Source organism: Myxine glutinosa, chromosome 4 (assembly GCF_964187855.1).
Source record: "Myxine glutinosa chromosome 4, kmMyxGlut1.1, whole genome shotgun sequence".
In the NCBI taxonomy this organism is placed as follows: domain Eukaryota; kingdom Metazoa; phylum Chordata; class Myxini; order Myxiniformes; family Myxinidae; genus Myxine; species Myxine glutinosa.
The window spans coordinates 12,797,114-12,818,496 of NC_136264.1; the positions used below are offsets into that span (position 1 = coordinate 12,797,114).

At 48.2% G+C, this 21,383-nt stretch overlaps 1 protein-coding gene across 3 annotated transcripts in view; it reads right to left on the reverse strand.

Annotated features, from left to right (window-relative positions):
• LOC137424441 (uncharacterized) overlaps window positions 1-21,383 on the reverse strand; it is a 106,252-nt gene that overhangs the window by 35,153 nt on the left and 49,716 nt on the right. For all 3 annotated transcript variants that reach the window (XM_068111901.2, XM_068111904.2, XM_068111903.2), the window contains exons 3-7: window positions 18,876-19,503; window positions 18,660-18,749; window positions 17,907-18,055; window positions 8,664-8,820; window positions 3,423-3,561 (exon numbers count right to left, since the gene is read on the reverse strand). In XM_068111901.2, the coding sequence (XP_067968002.2) occupies window positions 3,423-3,561; window positions 8,664-8,820; window positions 17,907-18,055; window positions 18,660-18,749; window positions 18,876-19,503 (1,163 nt within the window). The remainder of the gene's footprint in view (window positions 1-3,422; window positions 3,562-8,663; window positions 8,821-17,906; window positions 18,056-18,659; window positions 18,750-18,875; window positions 19,504-21,383) is intronic.

Consider the following 21,383-nt stretch of genomic DNA (forward strand, 5'->3'; position numbering starts at 1 on the left):
GGGTCTTTTCAGTCCAATGGATCCTCAGGGTATTTAAGGGTCTTCAGGGTCTTTTCAGTCTTTTGGATTGTTTGGGTCTTTGGGGTCTTTTTGGTCTTTGGGTTTTTTGTGTCTTTAAGGGTCTTTGGAGTCTTCTGCATCTTTTGGGTCTTTTGGGTATTTTGGATCTTCAGGGTTGTTTGGGTCTTTAAGGGTCTTCTGCGTCTTTTGCGTCTTTGGGGTATTTTGGGTCTTCGTCGTCTTGGGTTTTTTTTCAGTCTTTTGGGTCTTCACAGTCCAATGGGTTGTTTGGGTCCTCTGGATCCTCAGGGTCTTTTGGTCCTCAGAGTCTTTCAACCGGTCGACACAGTCATGTTCAAAGATTGCCCGTTAAACTCCCCCACTCAAAATCTTCCTAAGGAAACCACTCAAAGCCAACACTACTCAAGCACTACACAATTCCAATTTCTTTCCTGGACGTCCTTGCAGTGTCCATATGTTTTGTTTTATACCTCTCCCACCTCCCCCCAAGCCCTCTACCTCCCACAGATCTCTCGATCTCCCTGCTCTCAAATGTTGTGTTCGTTCCTTCCCCCTCTCTCCCCATCTCTTCCTGTTCAGGCTGGAGTTCCCCAAGGCAGTGTTCTGGGCCCTGTGCTTTTTCTGGTCTTCATCAATGATCTCTCTGACTCTCTTGAAAATCCTCTCTATCTCTTTGCTGATGACTCCACTCTCTGCCGCTCCATTCCTCATCCCTCAGATCGGCAGTCTGCAGCCTCCTCACACTCTGCAGACCTGGACAAAATCACAGACTGGGCAAACAAGTGGAACATGTCCTTCAATCCTGACAAATCTCACACTCTTACGATGTCTCTCCGAAAAGACCGACTGGACAACCCTCCCATCTACTTTCTGAATAATCCTCTCCAAGAAGTTCTGTCACTCAAGCTTTTGGGTCTCACTATCTGCCATGATCTTTCCTGGGAAAACCACATTTCCAAGCTGGCCTCCAAAGGCAGTCGCCGTCTGGGCATCCTCCGTCGTGCAAAGTCCTTCCTTGGCACACCTGAGCTCCTCACCACATACAAGGCTTTCATCTGCAGCTCAATGGAGTACTGCTCTCCCCTCTGGGCTGGTGCTCCTGCCTCACACCTAGCTCGTCTTCACGCTGTTGAAACCAAAGCGTTCAGAATCATTGGAATCTCCCGCGATGACGCTATCTCCGAGGGCCTTTCACTTACTCACCGCAGGCAGGTCGGTGGTCTTTCCGTCTTCTACCGACTCCTCTCCGGCCTTGCTCCCCCAGCTCTCTCTGGGCTCTGTCCCCCAAATATTCCTACAGGTCGCACAAGATCTGCCTGCAACCCTCTTATGGTTAAACTGCCAAAATCAAGACTCTCTGCTCACCTTCACTCCTTCATTCCTCTTTTCTCCCGCCTCTGGAACAAACTCGCCTCTGGAACAAACTCCCTCACTCTCTTCAATCCCACTCCTCCCTCCAGGTCTTTAAAACGGCTGTTCACCACCATCTCTTATCTTCCCCAATCCAAAACCTTGATCTTTTCTACCCCCGCTAATTTCACCCCAAATCCACTTTTTGAGGTGACTTTTGACTTCTTTCCTGGAAGTCCTTGGTGTCCTTGCGTTTTATACTTATCCTGCCTCCCCCCAGGCCCTCTCCCTCCCACACATCTCCCGATGTCCCTGCTCTCAAATGTTGTGTTTGTGTGCTTCCTCCCCTTCTCTCCCCATCTTGTCGACCGCTCCCCTTTTTATATACTTTGTTTGCTTGTTTGTTTGATTTGTTTGTTTGATAAATGTTAGCTCTTTCACGAGCCTCGACTCTGTATACAAAAAAATAAAAATAAATCTTGTCTACCGCTCCCCTTATTTTGTGTTTTAAGTGTCGGTTTGATTTTTTGTGTGATTAATGTTAGCTCTTTCACGAGCCTCGATCTTGTATACGAAAAAAAAAAAAAAAAGCCTTTAAAACCTAGCCTTGTGAAGGGGGACAGACATCACACAAATTCACAAACACACAAATACACATTGTGTTTTATATGGTAGATTACAATGGGAATTTAAAAGCTTGCAAACACCACCATTTTGCTGTAATCTGATTTTCACTCCACTTCCTCTACCAGTAACCTTTGCACAGAATTCAATTGTAGTTTCCCGGTGCTGCCACCTGTGCTCGGCCATTGTGAGGTCAGTGTGTGGGCAACTTCGTGCTCCAATTTACCTCAAATTAACATTACTAGCAGAGTACCCACCCAATGGGTGATCTTGTTCCAAGCATGCAAGACATTCTTCTGGTGCGTCCTTTTAATTTGGGCGGTGTATGTATAGGCAACAGACCACTGCCTCCCGAAAATAAAATTAACTCTGGTTAGGTATACAAAGCAAAAACATGCGCACCACTTGTGTGCACACATTACATCAGGGTTATACAGCTTGGATAGCTCCAATTGCATCCCTTCCCCTTCTCCCCTCACCCCCCAAAGGAAGAAAATGCCAAGATGGGTGAATTTTTTTTTCTTTTCAAAACTTAGAATCAAACAAAACTTGCACAGGCATAATTTCAGCATGCCCTGATTAATCCCTGAAACTTTCAGCTTCCTAGGTCAAATACACTCAGAGAAGTAGATACATACAACACAATTTCCCTCCATTATATAGAGATTGTGGTGGAGACAGCACTACCTGCTGTGATGTAGCAAGCGATTATACAGATTGTCATATGGAATTTTGCATTGTCCGTTCTATGTGGCGTGGCGACTGATCATCTGGAAGGTTTTCCAGAATACAAGGTTGTGCCTTTTTGCTGGTCCATCTGTCGTGTTATCTGCTCGGCTTCCTATGCCAGATTGTCTATTATGTTATTGTGAGCAATCTACCAATCGAGGCAGAACATTATATAAACTTTGAACTAAATTTCCCATTTTGGTTGCTTTGCCATTTCCATAAACACCAGCCTTAAACCCACAACAACAAATTACCCTTTCTCCCTTCATCTGTTTACCCATCCTAACATTCCTGTTTTAAAGGGCCTATTTTGATGTATGCTTTTCCTCTGAACAGTGTCCTCTTTTCTTAGAAGCAGTTCATACCTATTGTACACTACTCCGTGAGCATTGCTTTCCATTCTTAGACCCCTTATCCCAAACTTTAACACGTAATCCTATGCCTCGTCCCACTAGTTGGTATTGGTGCCCCGGATCATGGGCAGGAATTTTAAGTTGAGGCAGGAATTTGGAATTTGGCCATGGCGCTGACAAACTTCCTGACTCTTAACCAAAGGCAATGTAGGATATTTGCCATCCATAAGCAATCACCCCTGACTGATGGGTCTCCAGAAGGTTACAGATATATATTTTAACCATGACATTAAAATGGAGTCTTCTCAGACACTTGATACATTGCATTAAACGACGTAAGCATACTGCAAGCATCCGTATGATCAGGTGCCCCGGCTGGCAAGTGCTTGAGGTACTGGCGTAGTAGAAGCTCATACCGCGGGATCCTCTGCACTGGTCCGAGCATATGGTGTTGAAGTGTGAGGCTTCCACACTCCCTTTGTTTCTACAAGGGCACAAGTATCATACATTATCAAATATAATATAAATACAGTACATGTATATGCAAGTAAAAACAAAACAAAAAGTTCAAACTTGTGCAATTAAAATTAAAAGAAATAATAAATGTTTCCAAGTTTTATAAATAAAAAAAAACTATCGTTTGTGTGACCCTCCCATGTACTTTTATATATTTTCCATTGCTTGAATAAATATTACTATACCGTGGGACCCCGCTATTCACAGGGGATACGTTCCTGGAAAATCCGCGAATTGCGAAACTGCAAATAGCGGGGCATTGTTTCAATGTAAAAAGGGGGAATAGGTTCCTGAGTCGCGAAAATCCATGAATAGAGAGGAATAAACCGCGAATGGCGAGGCAAAATCCGCGAATGTCGGCTACAATCCCGGAAATGGTGAGACAAATCCCCCGAATGTCGATGAAAATCCGTGAATGCATGCCATGCCAGTTTAAATGGAGAAAAGGGAGACAGTTAATTGCACTAATAGATACTGTGGAGTGTTTTCATTATGTACAGTAACTCACAGGGATGACGTGTTATGCAGCTGGTGGAACATCCTGCGCAGCTCTCGATTATAATGCGGCTAAAATTCGCGGCCGCGAAAGCCATGAAAACGCAAAGCATACAGCAGTGAATGTAGAATCAGGTCATGCTCGTGGCGCGTAAATGTTTTTTTGCGCATGTCCAGCTGATTTATGCATGGTTGGTGAAAGATGGGTTTTATAAATGTGTCAAGCTAGCGGCTCGTGAATCTTTTTTTTTGCGCCCCTGAAAAACAGTGAAACACGGCCGTGAACAGGAAAAAACAACCCCGTGATTTCACGTAACATGACCGCGAATATAAAAAATAAAAATAAAAAAAAACACGAATTTGCGCGACACTTTTCCACGAATAGAGAAACAGGTCGCATTTCATCACATGCAAATACGCGGAACCGCAAAGAGCGGAACCGCAAATAGCGGGGTCCGATTGTATATACATATTTATATACAATTTTGATTGCTCCAAAAATTCCACCCCTGTCCTGTCTTACAGAGTTCCTGTTTATCGTCGAATAATAAATGCTACCATTGGAACAGCTACATGAAGTTTCCATTCTTCACCACATCAAGTTCTTATTCTTCTGCAATATTCGGAAAGAGGGGCTTTTAAAACAAGCATCACTGTGATTAAACAGACAATTTTTTGGAACAAGTAAATCCATTACAGTATTAGCTTTCCAACCGAGCAAATTGATTACTAGCTTTCCAACCGAGCAAATCTATTACTAGCTTTCCAACCGAGCAAATCGATCACTAGCTTTCCAACCGAGCAAATCGATCACTAGCTTTCCAACGAAGTAAATCGATTACTAGCTCTGAATGAATGAATGAATGAATGAATGATCGTTTTAAGGCCATTTTCCCCGCTAGAGCGGAGGTTAGCCTTTCGGGCCCCATGACAATCATGGTTCCCTGTTTGAGGCAATGTTTTTATGGCCGGGTGCCCTCCCCGACGCCAACCATTGGTCACGCTCTTACGATGCGCAGGGATATGGTGTACCTATTCTAAATCTGGGTACACACCGTGATCATTCATCCCAGCAAGCTGGTACTCAATTTACCGACCTCGGAAGGATGACAGGCTGAGTCAACCCCCCTGGCGTTAATTCAGCGATCGACCGGGATTCGAACCCAGGATCCTAGGATCCCAAGCCGGCACCCTAACCGCTAAGCCAACACCAGGCTCGCAACTAACTTTCCAACCGAGCAAATCGATTACTAGCTTTCCAACCGAGCAAATCGATTAGTAGCTTTCCAACTGAGCAAATCGATTAGTAGCTTTCCAACTGAGCAAATTGATTACTAGCTTTCCAACAAAGTAAATCGATTACTAGCTCTCAACCAAGCAAATCGATTACTAGCTTTCCAACTGAGCAAATCAATTACTAGCTTTCCAACCATGCAAATTGATTACTAAAATCGATTTGTAAATCTATTTCTAGCTTTCCAACCAAATCAATTACTAGCTTTCCAACTAAGTAAATCGATTACTAGCTTTCCAACCGAGAAAATCAATTACTAGCTTTCCAACCATGCAAATCGATTACTAGCTTTCCAACCAAGTAAATCGATTACTAGCTTTCCAACCAAATGAATTACTAGCTTTCCAACCAAATAAATTACTAGCTTTCCAACCAAATCAATTACTAGCTCTCCAACCGAGCAAATCAATTACTACAATCCCCACTAATTTCACCCAAAATCCACTTTTTTTAAATACCATCTTCTTTCCTGGAAGTCCTTGGTGTACACTGTGTTTATACTTCTCCCCCACCCCCCCCCCCCTTCCCACACCGCCTTCCCCCAATCCCTCTCCCTCCCACACATTCCCGATGTCCCTGCTCTCAAATGTTGTGTTTGTGTGCTTCCTCCCCTTCTCTCCCCATCTTGTCTACCGCTCCCCTTTTTATATACAGACTTGGCATTTAATATGGAATTTTTTTTTTGTGGGGGTGAACGTACTTTTCAAGATGTCTTAGAACCAAAAGTTCATTGGAATTATGTTGAAATTATTCTCGATTTTGTTAATGTGACCTTTAAAAGAAACAAAAACCACATTTGACATTTCGAAACAAATAAATTGATCCTTGAAAGTGATGTAAACTGATATCGAACTCTGTGTTAAACTTCTGTACGTTTTCCAGAAGTATCTCTTTATTTTGCACATTAGCCAATTTTTTTTTTAACAAAAACAAAAGTTAAATTACGACTGGGATTACGGACAGTAAAATTACAGTTCAGTACTTCGTGTAACCCCCACGAGCATTCAGTAGAGCACGTACACGTTGAGGCATGCTGTTCACGAGATTTGCCAAGGTTTGGACAGGAATCGCTTGTCATGCAGTGACAATAGCCTGCTGCAATTCACGCACAGAGGTCGGCTGCTGGTCCAAGTGGTCAATTTGACGCTTTAATTCTGCCCACAAGTTCTCTATCGGATTCATATCCAGGGACATGGCAGGCCACTCCATATGCTCTACACCACGGTCAGCAAGAAAGTGCTGGATCATGCGAGCACGATGAGGCCGTGCATTGTTATCATGGAAGCCAAAGTTTTCTCAAAAGGTTGCACGAGCAAATGGAAGCAATGTTTCTTCCAGAATGGCCCTGTACTTGAACTGGTTCAGGTTTCCATTTAGAACAACCAGGTCAGTTTTGCCCCATGCATGAAAAGCAGCCCAAACGGTCACCCCACCACCTCCAGCTTGGACTCTTGGCACTATACAATCTTTGTTGTAGGCTTCATGCACTTGTCTGCACACCCGGACGCGGCCATCTTGACGATAGACCAGAAATCTAGACTCGTCACTGAAGATCACGTGATTCCAGTGTCCTGGCTGCCATTGACGGTGCTCTCTGGCCCACTGCAATCGGCGCTGGCGGTGTTGTCTGGTCAGGCGTGGCTTTCTCAGGGGACGCCTGGCACGATAGCCTGCTTGAACCAGTCGTTGGCTGACTAGCCTTCTGGATACAGGCACATTTGTCAGTTGCTGCCACTCAGCCCTAAGCCGATTAGCTGACTTGGTACGGCCATTGCGGGCTAACCGGTGCAGCTGGCGATCATCCCTCCTTGTGGTTCTGCGGGGACGTCCTGGCCTCGGTATTGGAGGAGGGACACCCCTCTGAGCATTTCGTTTCAGGATCTTTGACACCTGACCATGAGTGATGCCATACTGCCGAGCAACAGCACGCTGTTTCATGCCGTAATTTCGTAAAGCCACCACTCCATGACAAACAGCATTGTCGAGTTGACGGACCATCTCCAGAGGAAGCGGCAATAACTTTTGGAGATGTGCAGCAGTTGTTTTCCACTCATACAGAACGCAACAACCCTTATATACCCGACTGTGAAGCCAATCATCAAATGCACCTGTCCATACATGTTGCCACGCCACCTGTGATATAATCCTGTTGTTGACTTCTTGCTGCGACAGACAATCAGTGACATGGTTCTTTTATCAAATAAATCACCAAAGTGTAAAAGAAACTCGCCAGATTGATATACTGAGTTCAGAAAGTAAACCCAAGTCAAGAAAAAAAATAATTCCATATTAACTGCCAAGTCTGTACTTTGTTTGTCTCTGATTTTTTTTTTTTGTGATAAATGTTAGCTCTTTCACGAGCCTCGATTCTGTATACAAAAGTAAATCGATCACTAGCTTTCAACCAAGCAAATCGATCACCAGCTTTCAACCAAGCAAATCGATCACTAGCTTTCAACCAAGCAAATCGATTACTAGCTTTCAACCAAGCAAATCGATTACTAGCTTTCCAACCAAACAAATCGATTACCGTATTAGCTTTCCAACCGAGCAAATCAATTCCAGTATTAGCTTTCCAAACAAACAAATCGATTACCGTATTAGCTTTCCAACCGAGCAAATCAATTCCAGTATTAGCTTTCCAAACAAACAAATCGATTACCGTATTAGCTTTCCAACCGAATAAATCAATTGCCGTATTAGCTTTCCAACCAAACAAATCGATCGCAGTATTAGCTTTCCAACCGAGCAAATCAATTACAGTATTAGCTTTCCAACCAAGCAAATCAATTGCAGTATTAGCTTTCCAACCGAGCAAATCAATTGCAGTATTAGCTTTCCAACCGAGCAAATCAATTACAGTATTAGCTTCCCAACCAAGCAAATCAATTACAGTATTAGCTTTCCAACCAAGCAAATCAATTCCAGCATTAGCTTTCCAACCAAACAAATCGATCGCAGTATTAGCTTTCCAACCAAGCAAATCAATTGCAGTATTAGCTTTCCAACGCTACCATTTTTTATTTCAATTCTATAACAGGAACCCTTTAGTTTAGAATGAACACGGACACACGCGTTTTTTTTTTGTTTTTTTTGTACAGGTAGCTTGTAAAACACGACAAGTTCCAAAAAACAAATAATTACATAAAAACAAGGATTTAAAAAACAATATTATTGGTACATGTGAATGAATCAATGCAACTCAAGCAAGGCAAACTTGAGGTATTAACCGATACGAAATGTCCTCAATCATTCAACACCTGAAATGACAAACAAATTACCTGGATTCTTTGAATTGTAGCTTTGAAGGATGAAGAACGCTCTAACCATGTATTCACCAGGCCCATGGCTCTGTCAAAGTTTTTCACGTACTCCCCATATAGCTTGAGAAATGGTGCCAGGTTTTGCAGTATGTCCCCAATACGTGGAGTCTCATTCCTGGTGATGCAGGTCAACATGAAACAGCAAGGTACATACTGCACACAACATTGGAACAACTCGTTCGGTGTTCCAAATCAACTACAACACCGCTTTAATCGTCACGACAAAAGTATATTTTCTTTTGTAAAAATCACAACCTTTTGAAGCTTCTCGTTATCTTATTTTATATCTTATTTTATTTTTATGTCTTATATTTTATTTTTATATCTTATTTAATCAACGCAACACATCTTGATAGTCCACCTGATACTGTTGCCACGTGCCTTCGATACGGTCTGGCACCCCGCTCTGCTCACCAAACTCTCCTATGGTTTCCATGGAAATCTCCACGCATGGCTTGCGGACTTCCTCTCTAGTCGTAGTCAACGTGTGGCCCTGAATGGGTTTCTCTCATCTCCTCTTCCTGTTCAGGCTGGAGTTCCCCAAGGCAGTGTTCTGGGCCCTGTGCTTTTTCTGGTCTTCATTAATGATCTCTCTGACTCTTGAAAATCCTCTCTATCTCTTTGCTGATGACTCTACTCTCTGCCGCTCCATTCCTCATCCCTCAGATCGGCAGTCTGCAGCCTCCTCACTCTCTGCAGACCTGGACAAAATCACAGACTGGGCAAACAAGTGGAACATGTCTTTCAATCCTGACAAATCTCACGCTCTCACTATGTCTCAGAAAAGACCGACTGGACAACCCTCCAATCTACTTTCTCAACAATCCTCTCCAAGAAGTTCTGTCACTCAAGCTTTTGGGTCTCACTATCTGCCATGATCCTTCCTGAGAAAACCACATTTCCAATCTGGCCTCCAAAGCCAGTCACCGACTGGGCATCCTCCGTCGTGTGAAGTCCTTCCTTGGCACACCTGAGCTCCTCACCACATACAAGGCTTTCATCCGCAGCTCAATGGAATACTGTTCCCCCCTCTGGGCCGGTGCTCCTGCCTCACACCTGGCTCGGCTTCACGCTGTTGAAACCAAAGCTTTCAGAATCATTGGAATCTCTCGCGATGAAGCTAACTCCGAGGGCCTTTCACTCACTCACCGCAGGAAGGTTGGTGGTCTTTCTGTCTTCGACCAACTCCTCTCCGGCCTTGCTCCCCCAGCTCTATCTGTGCTCTGTCCCCCAAATATTCCTACAGATCGCACAAGATCTGCCAGCCACCCTCTTATGGTTAAACTGCCAAAATCAAGACTCTCTGCTCACCTTCACTTCTTCATTCCTCTTTACTCCCGCCTTTGGAACAAACTCCCTCACTCTCTTCAATCCCACTCCTCCCTCCAGGTCTTTAAAACATCTGTTCACCACCATCTCTTATCTTTCCTCATCCAAAACCTTGATCTTTTCTACCCCCGTTAATTCACCCCAGATCCACTTTTTCGAAATACCAACTTCTTTCCTGGAAGTTCTTGCAGTGTCCATGTGTTTTATACCTCAACCACGGCTCCTCCCCCCAAGCCCTCTCCCTCCCACAGATCTTCCGATGTCCCTGTTCTCTGCTGTTGTTCTTGTGTGCTTCCATCTCTCTCCCCATCTTGTCTCCCGCTCCCTTTATTGTATGTTTTGTGGGTCTCTTTTTTTTTTCTGATTGATGTTGGCTCTTACACGAGCCTCGATCTTGTATACAAAAAAATAAAAATAAATCACAGATCGATTGCCTGAGTGACAAATTCATTAAAAGCTTCAAAAGCCTTCCGATTCCACATCCATATTCCATCAACTTGTTTTTAAATTTCATGCTGGAGGAGCCGTGCTCCCACGTCAATCGGAAGAATGGACGCGACAAAAAGCTGGAATTCGTCCGAGTTTCTTTATTGTCACAAAACAACTCGGGTACTCTGAAAAGCCCGTTTATCGGGCAGCAATATATATACACACATTATCCCAGAGCGTTTGCCCTGGAAAGGCGAGAGGGGGCGTGGCCGGGCGTCCTGGCCACGGCCTGGCAAGTCGAGGGCGGGCCTGCCCGGGCGTCCTGGACGAGCCCGGCATGGTGATCGCTCCGCGTCCTTGGTAGGTGCAAGGCGATTGTGTAAACCCAGCGGTAGCCGCTACACACGTCCCCCCAGAATCGACTTGCACCGGCAGGGTCAATTTAAGGGGGGTCCTGATGACCCGGCCGAAGCGACCCCTGGCGGGTCGTGGGGGGGGGGGGTCCGGTGTGGTGGTGGGCGGTCGAGTTGGGGGCACCGTGGACGGGGGGCGGCCTCACCGCGGCGGAAGGGCCAACCGTGGCCGTCGGTCGATGTCCACGTGCGCCGGCTTGAGGCGGTCCACCGCAATCCGGTCCGACCTGCCGCCGATGTCGATGACGAACGACTTGTCGTCCCATCGCAGGACCCGGAAGGGTCCGTCGTACGGCGGCCGGAGTGGCCCCCGATGTGCGTCATGAGTCATGACGCACAAAAACGTACTCCGCTGTGCGAAGCGCTGGGGGGACGTAGGACTGGGGGTCACCGTGGTGGGACGTTGGCACGGGGGCAAACCGTCGGGCGGCCTCCTGGAGGTCCGAGCGCTGGTGAGCTGCGGACCAGGGACTGGTAGCGTCGGGCACGAATTCGCCCGGGATGCGTAGCGCCTGGCCGTAGACAAGCTCGGCGGTGGATGCCCGGAGGTCCTCCTTGGGGGCCGTGCGGAGGCCCAAAAGGACCCACGGCAGCCGGTCGGCCCAACCGCCGTCCTGAAGGCCGGCCATGAGCGCGGCCTTCATGGAGCGGTGGAATCGCTCGCACAACCCGTTGGCTTGGGGGGTGGTAGGCCGTAGTATGGTGAAGCTTGACCCCCAGGTTGCGGGCGACCGCGCCCCACAGCTCGGAGGTGAACTGCGGTCCGCGGTCCGACGAGATGTCCGCCGGTGCGCCGAAGCGGGCGACCCAGGTGGCGATGAAAGCCTGCGCCACGTCGGCGGTGGTGGTGGAGACGAGGGGAACGGCCTCCGGCCACCTGGTGGTCCTGTCCACCATGGTGAGCAGGTGCGTGAACCCCCGTGATGGGGGGAGGGGGCCCACCAGGTCCACGTTGACGTGGTCGAAACGTCGTTCGGGCACGGTGAAAGGTGCCAGCGGGGCCTGGGTGTGTCGGTGGACCTTGGCCTGTTGGCAGGCTGTGCAGGTGCTGGTCCAATCGCGGACGTCCCGTCGAAGGCCGTGCCAGACGAATCGCGCCGACACCAGCTTCTGGGAAGCTTTCCGGCCCGGGTGGGAAAGGCCGTGGAGGGAGGTGAAGATGCGGCGTTGCCAGGTAACGGGCACGATGGGGCGAGGCTGGCCTTGGGAGACGTCGCAGAGCAGGACAGTGTCCGCGAAGGGGATGTCTGCCAGGCGGAGGCCCGTGTCCGCCGCCCGGAGGGCTTGCACCGTGGTGTCGGTGGTTTGGTCCGCCGCCATAAGCGCGAAGTCCACGCCGAGGTGGACCGCGTTCACGCTGGCCTGAGAAAGACAGTCGGCCACGGCGCTGTCTTTGCCGGCGACGTGCCGGATGTCTGTGGTAAACTCCGACACGGCGGAGAGGTGGCGCTGTTGGCGGGCCGACCACGGCTCCGTGACCTTGGCCATTGCGTAAACCAACGGCTTGTGGTCGACGAACGCCGTGAAGGGTCGGCCCTCCAGGAGGTGGCGGAAATGGCGAACGGCCAGGTGTAGACCGAGGAGCTCCCGGTCAAACGTGCTGTATTTGAGCTCGTTCGGCCGGAGCTGCCGGCTGAAAAAACCGAGTGGCTGCCAAACCCCGTTCACCCATTGCTCAAGTACGGCACCCACCGCGTAGTCGGAGGCATCCGTGGTGAGGGCGATGGGAGCGTTGAGCACCGGGTGAGCGAGCAGTGTTGCGTCGGCGAGGGCCCGCTTTGAGCTGTTGAAGGCCGCGTCCATTGCTGCGGACCAGACGACGTCGTGCTTGGCCGGCTTGCCCCGGAGGGCTTCGTAGAGGGGCCGCATGAGTTGAGCAGCACGGGGCACGAAGCGGTGATAGAAATTCACCATTCCCAGGAATTCCTGCAGGGCCTTTATGGAGCGGGGACGCGGAAACGTGGTGATGGCCTCGACCTTGGTTGGCAGCGGCACGGCCCCGTTCTTGGTGATGTGGTGGCCCAAAAAATCAACGGCCGTCGTGCCGAAGTGGCATTTGGCCGGGTTGACGATGAGGCCGTGCTCGCTGAGGTGCCCGAACAGGGTTCGGAGGTGGAGGAGGTGCGCGGCCCGGGACGTGCTGGCGACGAGGATGTCGTCCAGGTAAACGAAGAGGAACGGCAGGTCACGCAGCACGCCGTCCATCAAGCGCTGGAACGCCTGAGCCGCGTTCTTGAGGCCAAATGGCATCCGCAGGAATTCGAACAAGCCGAACGGTGTGATGACGGCCGTTTTAGGGACGTCGGCCGCCCTGACAGGTACCTGGTGATATCCCCGTATTAGATCGATTTTTGAAAAAATGACCCGTCCTGCCAGACGGGCGGAGAAGTCTTGGATGTGCGGGATCGGATACCTGTCGGGGGTGGTAGCGTCGTTAAGGCGGCGGTAGTCGCCACATGGGCGCCAGCCGCCCCCTGGTTTTGGGACGATGTGTAGTGGCGAAGCCCACGCGCTATCGGAGCGCCGCACGATGCCGAGGTGTTCCAAAGCGTCGAACTCGGCTTTGGCCACGGCGAGCTTGGCTGGGTCGAGGCGGTGGGCTCTGGCGTAGACCGGCGGGCCCATGGTTGGTATGTGGTGCTCGATCCCATGTCGTACCGCGACGGCCGAAAACGTCGGCCGCGTGAGGGCCGGGAACTCCGTGAGCAGGCGAGCAAACGCGTTCGCCGTCGGGAGGGTGCATGCCAGCCCGATCGGAGCGGAGCTGCTCAATGTGCATACCAGGGAGCTGAAGGTTTCGGCGTTGATGAGGCGACGCCATTGGACGTCCACCAGCAGTCCGTGTGCGCAGAGGAAGTCGGCGCCTAGCAGAGCCATGGGCTCGCTTCCGGTTACAAACGTCCAAGTAAAGCGTTGGCCGCCGAAGCAGAGGGTGACGTTGCGCGGGCCGAAGGTGTGGATGGCCGATCCGTTGGCCGCAACCAAGGAGGGGCCGCAAACCGCAGACTGCCTGTCCTGATCAGAGGCGGGTATGACGCTCAGTTGGGCGCCGGTGTCGCACAGGAAGCGCCGTCCGGACGCTTTGTCCGTGATGAAAAGTAAGTTTCCCGTGTTGCCGGCGCTCATGGCTGGTAATGAACGCCGGCCCGGCCGTTTCCCGGCCTGCCGAAGGTGCATGGGGGTCGGCATGTCCGGGCCTTCTGTCCGAACCTGGCATGATAGTAACACCATGCTTGGTCAGGTGGAGGCCCCTGTCGTCGTGCTGGAGGTGGTCGGCTCGGCGTAGCGGCCGCCAATTGTGTCGGCAGTTTGGTCGTCGACCGTGCCGGGTGCTCGGGCGCCATGGGCGTTGCGTCGGACGGCGGTGGGCCCCAGGTCGCTGCTGCAATGCGTTGGCCTGCCGCGGATATCTTGTCGGCTTCCCTGGCGAGGGCGCGGGGATCCGTGATCGTCGTGCTCGCCAGGGCGAGGTGTACCGGGCTGGGCAGCTGACGGAGGAACAGCTCCCGGAACAGGAATGCCGGAGAGTGCTCGCCGAGCAGCGAAAGCATGAAGTCCATTCGCTCGGACGGGTGCGTGTCGCCGAGCTCGGGCAGGTCGAGCAGGCGCCGTGCGCGTTCCGCCGATGAGAGTGCGAAAGCGTCGAGGAGGAGCTTTTTAATCGCGCCATATTTGTTAACGGCTGGCGGGCTCTCGAGGAGGCTCAGGGCGCGGGCTGCGGTGGCTGAACCGAGCGCTGCTACCACATGGTGGAAGCGGGTGTCGTCGGCCGTGATGCCTCGCAGGGCGAACAGGGAGTCCGCCTGGGCGAACCAAATCGCCACGTGAGCCTCCCAGAAGGTAGGCAGTTTGAGGGCGACTGCCGTGTCCATGTCGGTAGGTCACCAATGTAGGAGCCGTGCTCCCACGTCAATCGGAAGAATGGACGCGACAAAAAGCTGGAATTCGTCCGAGTTTCTTTATTGTCACAAAACAACTCGGGTACTCTGAAAAGCCCGTTTATCGGGCAGCAATATATATACACACATTATCCCGGAGCGTTTGCCCGGGAAAGGCGAGAGGGGGCGTGGCCGGGCGTCCTGGCAAGTTGAGAGCGGGCCTGCCCGGGCGTCCTGGACGAGCCCGGCATGGTGATCGCTCCGCGTCCTTGGTAGGTGCAAGGCGATTGTGTAAACCCAGCGGTAGCCGCTACAATGCCAGAGTTAAACTAGAAAGGCACCCTTCGACGACGTGACGTCGACTGATATGCCTCTGATCACATTATTACATCTTTATACATACTTGTTACAAGTTTTATTTCCATCCCTTCAGCTGTTCTCAAGTATCGCATTATTACCTGACGTGACCTCTGACCTTTGACGTCAAAATCAATTCAGTTCATCTTTGCATCATAATGTGTACTTGTACCAAGTTTGGCCAAAATCCCTTCACTGGTCACAAGTTAGCTCAAACAGAATTATTAGGACTTGTGACCTTTGACCTTTGACCTCTTACCGCCATAATCAAATCAGTTCATCCTTGCATCATTATAGATACTTGCACGGACGGACAACCTGAAAACATAATGCCACCGATGACTGAGTCAGCGGAGACATGAAACAAAAATAGCTTGTCCGTGATGAAAGCAGTCGGTGGAAGACAAGCCACCGACTTGTCTGTGATGGCGAAGTGATAGGCCCATAGAGACCGCTTCATTGTGTGAGATTCCGATAACCCTTGGTTTCCACAGCATCAAGCTGAGGAAGGTGTGAGGCAGGGGAGCCAGCCCAGAGGGGGAGAGTACCACACCATCAAGCTGTGGATGAAGGCCTTGCAGGTGGATAGGAGTTCAGGTGTGCCAAGGAAGGACTTGGTACAACGGAGGATGCCCAGTCGATGGCAGGCTTTGGATGACAACTTTGAAATATGGTTTGCCCAAGAAAGATCATGCCTGATAGTGAGATCCAGGAAGTTTGAGTGACTGAACTTCCTCAAAAGGATTGTTAAGAAAGTAGATGGGGATGGGCAAGGGAGCGGGGGGGCTGCTAGTGCCAGACAGTCCTTTCAGAGAGAAGTGGTGAGATTATGAGATTTGTCAGGATTGAAAGACATGTTCCAAGTGTTTCACCAGTTTGTGATTTTTCTTTTTCCAAGGTCTGAAGCTTTTTCCAAGGTAGAGGCGGCATTCTACCTGTCTGAAGGATGAAGGATGTCATGACCGAATAGATAGAGGATTTTAAAGAGGCTTAAAAAACTGTTGGGGTATTGTAATCGGCTCTGTGTCTGTCCGTCCATCATGCCGTCTTCTCCTAAATGGTTGGGCAGAAATTCACCAATCTTGGTAGTTATGATCACCACATGCAAAGAAGGTGCAACAATGCATGGAATATGTAACAATTATTTTGGACGTGCCCCCCCCCCCGCCCCTCCCTCCTCGCGGCTCATGCCCTAGTGTGTGGGTCTTGGCGTCACAAGCGTCAAAACAGAAGATATTTTTTAACTCAAAATTAGATATTGGGTCATTCCTGGTGGAATGGTTTGCCATATTTCAACTTCGCTTTAGGTGGTAAGCATGGAGATTTGCGATGGCGTGCCGTTGACTTCAATCTAGTGCATTAGCCCGTCCTCTATGCAGCAGGAGACGGGGTATTGTAATCACTTCTGAGTGAGCGAGTGTGAGAGTGTGCGAGTGTGAGAGTGTGCGAGTGTGAGAGTTTGAGAGTGTGCGAGTTTGAGAGTGTGCGAGTTTGAGAGTGTGCGAGTGTGCGAGTTTGAGTGTGCGCGAGTTTGAGAGTGTGCGAGTTTGAGTGTGTGGGTGAGAGTGTGCGTGTGTGAGAGTGTGCGAGTGTGCGAGTGTGCGAGTGTGAGAGTGTGCGAGTTTGAGAGTGTGCGAGTTTGAGAGTGTGCGAGTTTGAGAGTGTGCGAGTTTGAGAGTGAGAGTGTGCGAGTGAGAGTGTGCGAGTGTGAGAGTGTGCGAGTGTGAGAGTGTGCGAGTTTGAGAGTGTGCGAGTTTGAGAGTGTGCGAGTTTGAGAGTGTGCGAGTTTGAGAGTGTGCGAGTTTGAGAGTGTGCGAGTTTGAGAGTGTGTGGGTGATTGTGCGTGACAGAGTGTGCATGAGAGTGTGTGTGAGAGTGTGCGTGAGAGAGTGTGCGTGAGAGAGTGTGCGTGAGAGAGAGTGTGCGTGAAGAGAGTGTGCGTGAGAGAGTGTGCATGAGAGAGTGTGCATGAGTGTGCGTGAGAGAGTGTGCGTGAGAGAGTGTGCGTGAGAGAGTGTGCGTGAGAGAGTGTGCGTGAGAGAGTGTGCGTGAGAGTGTGTGCGAGAGTTTGCGTGAGAGTTTGCGTGAGAGTTTGCGTGAGAGTTTGCGTGAGAGTTTGCGTGAGAGTTTGCGTGAGAGTTTGCGTGAGAGTTTGCGTGAGAGTTTGCGTGAGAGTTTGCGTGAGAGTTTGCGTGAGAGTTTGCGTGAGAGTTTGCGTGTCTGTCTGGGCCGTAACGTTTTTTTAAACATTTGAGCTATTGTCATAAATTTTTCACCAAAGCTCGATCATGATAATACAGAGAAGGAAAATTAGGAATTTTGTTAATAGGTCAAAAGGTCAAAGGTCAGCATCACAGAATCATTTTTCATCCAATTGACCTGAAATTTCAATTTCCCATTTGAGTTTCGTCATCAAATTTTCAACAAAGCTTTATTATGATTATATGGCGAAGGTAAATTAATAATGAATCGAGTCAAAAAGTCAAAGGTCACCATCACATAAAATCGTCAATTTTCATCCGATTGACCTGAAATTTTAAGGATTTGCATATTGGGTCACTCAGTTGGTTCACAAATCAAAAGCAACACGCAGGTTGTTTTTGGTTTTTTTCGATGAAAAGGTCAAAGGTCAAAGGTCAAGGTTGTGTAACATCTTTTTTTTTTCTTTTTTTTAAAACTATTTTCGTTATTTTGAGCATACGGAAGAAGACGACGACTGAACGACTGAATACAAAGGGACGCGGACAGGCTTTGCATTTTCACATGCTTCGTAGTGTTATTAAGAAGAGTCTCACCAGTGCTGCATACGGCTCTCCAGCTGAGGAAGCAGGAAGTCTTGGTGTAGGCTGTGGATTGACGAGATGTTGGAGAAAATACCGATCACAGTCTCCACTGGATACAACCCTTTTTCTCGTGCTTCTTCCAGGAGGTCAGCATAGAACACCTGAACACAATGGCAAACACACAATGGTCTCACAGTAAATAAAACGTGGAAAGTTCATGCACAAGGAAATTGGGACACGAGGCAACCGTTTTATCCACCATGCCTGCACCATAATCGACATCGCAGAACTCGCATTCACAGCAAGTAGTGAAAATTAGAGGCTAGCAGGGAATTTTGCCAGGGTACCAGCACATGATGACCTACCCATTTTGGGTATCACGGAATCGAATCCAAAGACAATTTTGAATTCAGCCGAAGGTTCAATACTTGTGATAAAAATCTGTTCTACCATGCACCCCTTTTCCAAAGTCCGCATCAAGAAGCATACGATAACGATGCAAGACGCATCATATTTTAATTTGCATCAAAACGAGAGCTGCATTTCCCAATATAGACATCACTGTTTATCAGTTGCAACACGTTACAAACTGTGCTGCTGTGCACGAGATAATGTGAAAGATTTCAATTTTGTTTTTTTTAAAGAATGCAGTGGTGGAAAAAACAACAACAACAAAACAACACTACAAAGTGCAACATTATTAAACTCGGGGGCAAGGGAAGGAGGGATAAGCCCATGAGTAAAGTAAACACTATTTCGTTATACCTTATGCAGCAGGTTTAATCTCTGCACATATGCCTCCTCTGTGTGCAGCAGTTCATCAGCAATCAGGAAAAGCTTTTCTTGCACATCCAACTGCGAGGCCACAAGGAGAAAAATAATTATATATATATATATATACATATACATACACACGCTACTCATATGGAAATTCCCACAACAATCAATCTTCAATCCCAAAAATGTCAAAAGCACACTTACCTTAGGGGTTATAGGTTCATGCAGGTTCTGCTGGTCAAAATCAGTAGTGCCATCTGCAGTCGCACAACTCTCACCATCCTCACACTGCTCATCATGCAGGAGGGAAGTTGCTTCATCCTTTTGTTGAAGTTTTTCCGTTTCCTCATCCTGCAAGTCAACCTTTAGTGGGATCGATGAATCATTCACCTGTTGCTCTTGCTTCAAAAGGTGATCCAAACTAACTCTCTCCTGAGCATCCTCCAGCAAAGATCCAGCAGCCCTTTGCTGCCCATTTTGCATTTGAGGTGCATCATCACCATGCTGTGCATTGTCCACCACAGAGGACGCACGGCCTCCATGCAAAGTATCTTCCAGCTCGGTAGACGGCGCATCCTCTCGCAAAGGCTGTTCTCGTTGCGATAGTGATACATCCAACCTCTCTGGGGAAGGAACTGAGAGAGGCTTTACAGGTTTACAGTCCTGTCTCTGCTCCAGAGACTGGAAGTCACGCTCATCATTGACGATCCGTTCAGTTGGGGTCAGAACTGGCAAGATCTCTACAATAATATTTTCGTCTTCTTCAATCGTTCCATCGTCTATTTCACTGAAGTTCAGGGTTTTGCATGGATCTACATTCATTTCGTCACTTCTGTAAAAATAAAAACACATCGACAAATAAATGTAGCGGTTGATGTTGTGCGTTTCTTACTCAAGAACCACCTTCGCCCACTCCCTCTCCCTGGGGAAAAAATTTCTTATTTAAATAATAAAAATAAATATATTCCCCCATTTTTAACTCAACTGGACCACCGTCCAGTTGAGTTCATCACATACTGAACCCTCCGGCGTCCGTCGTCTGTCAACTGTCAACTTGTCCAGTCAGTTTAGTTGAGTTCTGCTTCACTGGAAGCTCTAGTTTTTTTCACACCCTTGGGATGTCTGGGCATGCGACATTGTCTCATCCACATTCCTCCCGATTCCCCCAATGAAATTGCGTCGTTCTGAACGATATATTTGGTCTGGCGTCGTGGCGCAGGCATGCTGGGCCGAATGGCCTCCACCAGCATCTAGTTTCCTTGTGTAGATTTGGTGTGGATTTTAGTTGCATTCTGCAAGCAGCTCAGAAACTCAATTAAAGCAAGAACTCCAGGGCTGCAATCCGAGATCGCTCATTGTTCCCGGTATAGCCAACTTTTAATACAATATTAGCCAATTGGTATCACTTGAAATACTGCCTCAAAATGAAAAATACGCTTTCAATATTTTTTTTTTTTTTTTTTTTTCCAAAAAGCAGGATGCCACGGAGGATACCAAGACTAAACACTTAATGCCTCCCTCCAGGAACCATAATTAGCGATTATAGCAAGATCTTTTTTTAAAGTTTACAGCTGCAGTAATTTTAATGCAAATATAGGAAAAGTTATAAAATAAGAGGTAGAAGAGACACTTGTTACCGTTGCCTTACAAACAGCTCCAGTGTCAATTCCATTGCCGTGTGTCACGTGACCCACCATGAGCAGAGGGAGTCTGCACCGGCCAACCATTATTCGCAGATATTTTAGTGTACGGAAATTTGTTTTTTTTTTGGGGGGGGGGGGGGTTTATTTCTCCTGGGACAATCGTTTTGAGTTAGATCAGCAAGCAAAATTTCAACTTTCCACCCCACCTAGAAAGTACTAAACATTTATATCGTCAGTCAGTGGCTAGAAACAGCACACAAATACACATATATACATATATACATAATTATATACATATACACTACCAGTCAAAAGTTTTAGAACACCTCAATTTTTCCTGTTTTTATTGAAATTCAAGCAATTCAAGTCCAGTGAATAACCTGTAAATGGTACAAAGGGAAGCCGTAAACTGCTCGAGGTTAAAAAAACAAGTTTAGTTTAGCAAAAACGGGAAAATAATATAAATTGCAGTTATATTGTAAAAAAAAGGCCTTCTTCAGGGAACAAGTAATGGGTTAACAAATTACAGATGTTCTGCAGCAATGTAAGTAAATTAAACCTTGAAAGTTGATGCAAACAATTCATACAGGTGTCCCAACCTCTGCTGATTACTTGATTACAAACCCCCTGTCTGTATAAAAGCAGTATTGGAACAGACTGTTATTACACCCTCTGAGGCATTATTTGGACAACTGGAGGAAACTCTGACAGGAAGAGGTCTGGCAGACCCAAAGCCACAACAAAATCAGAAGACAAGTTTCTGAGAGTCAACAGCTTGCGTGATTGGCGGCTCACAGGACAACAGCTTCAAGCACAGCTTAACACTGGTCGAAGTAAGCAAGTCTCCATTTCAACTGTGAAGTGAATACTTCGAGCTGCAGGTTTGACAGGTCGAGTGGCAGTAAGAAAGCCATTGCTAAGATGACAAAATAAGAAAAAGAGGCTTGCCTGGGCCATGAAGCACCGCCAGTGGACTACTGAAGACTGGAAGAAGGTCTTATGGACCGATGAATCAAAACTTGAAATCGTTGGTTCATCAAGCAGGGTTTTTGTTCGTCATCGAGGAGGC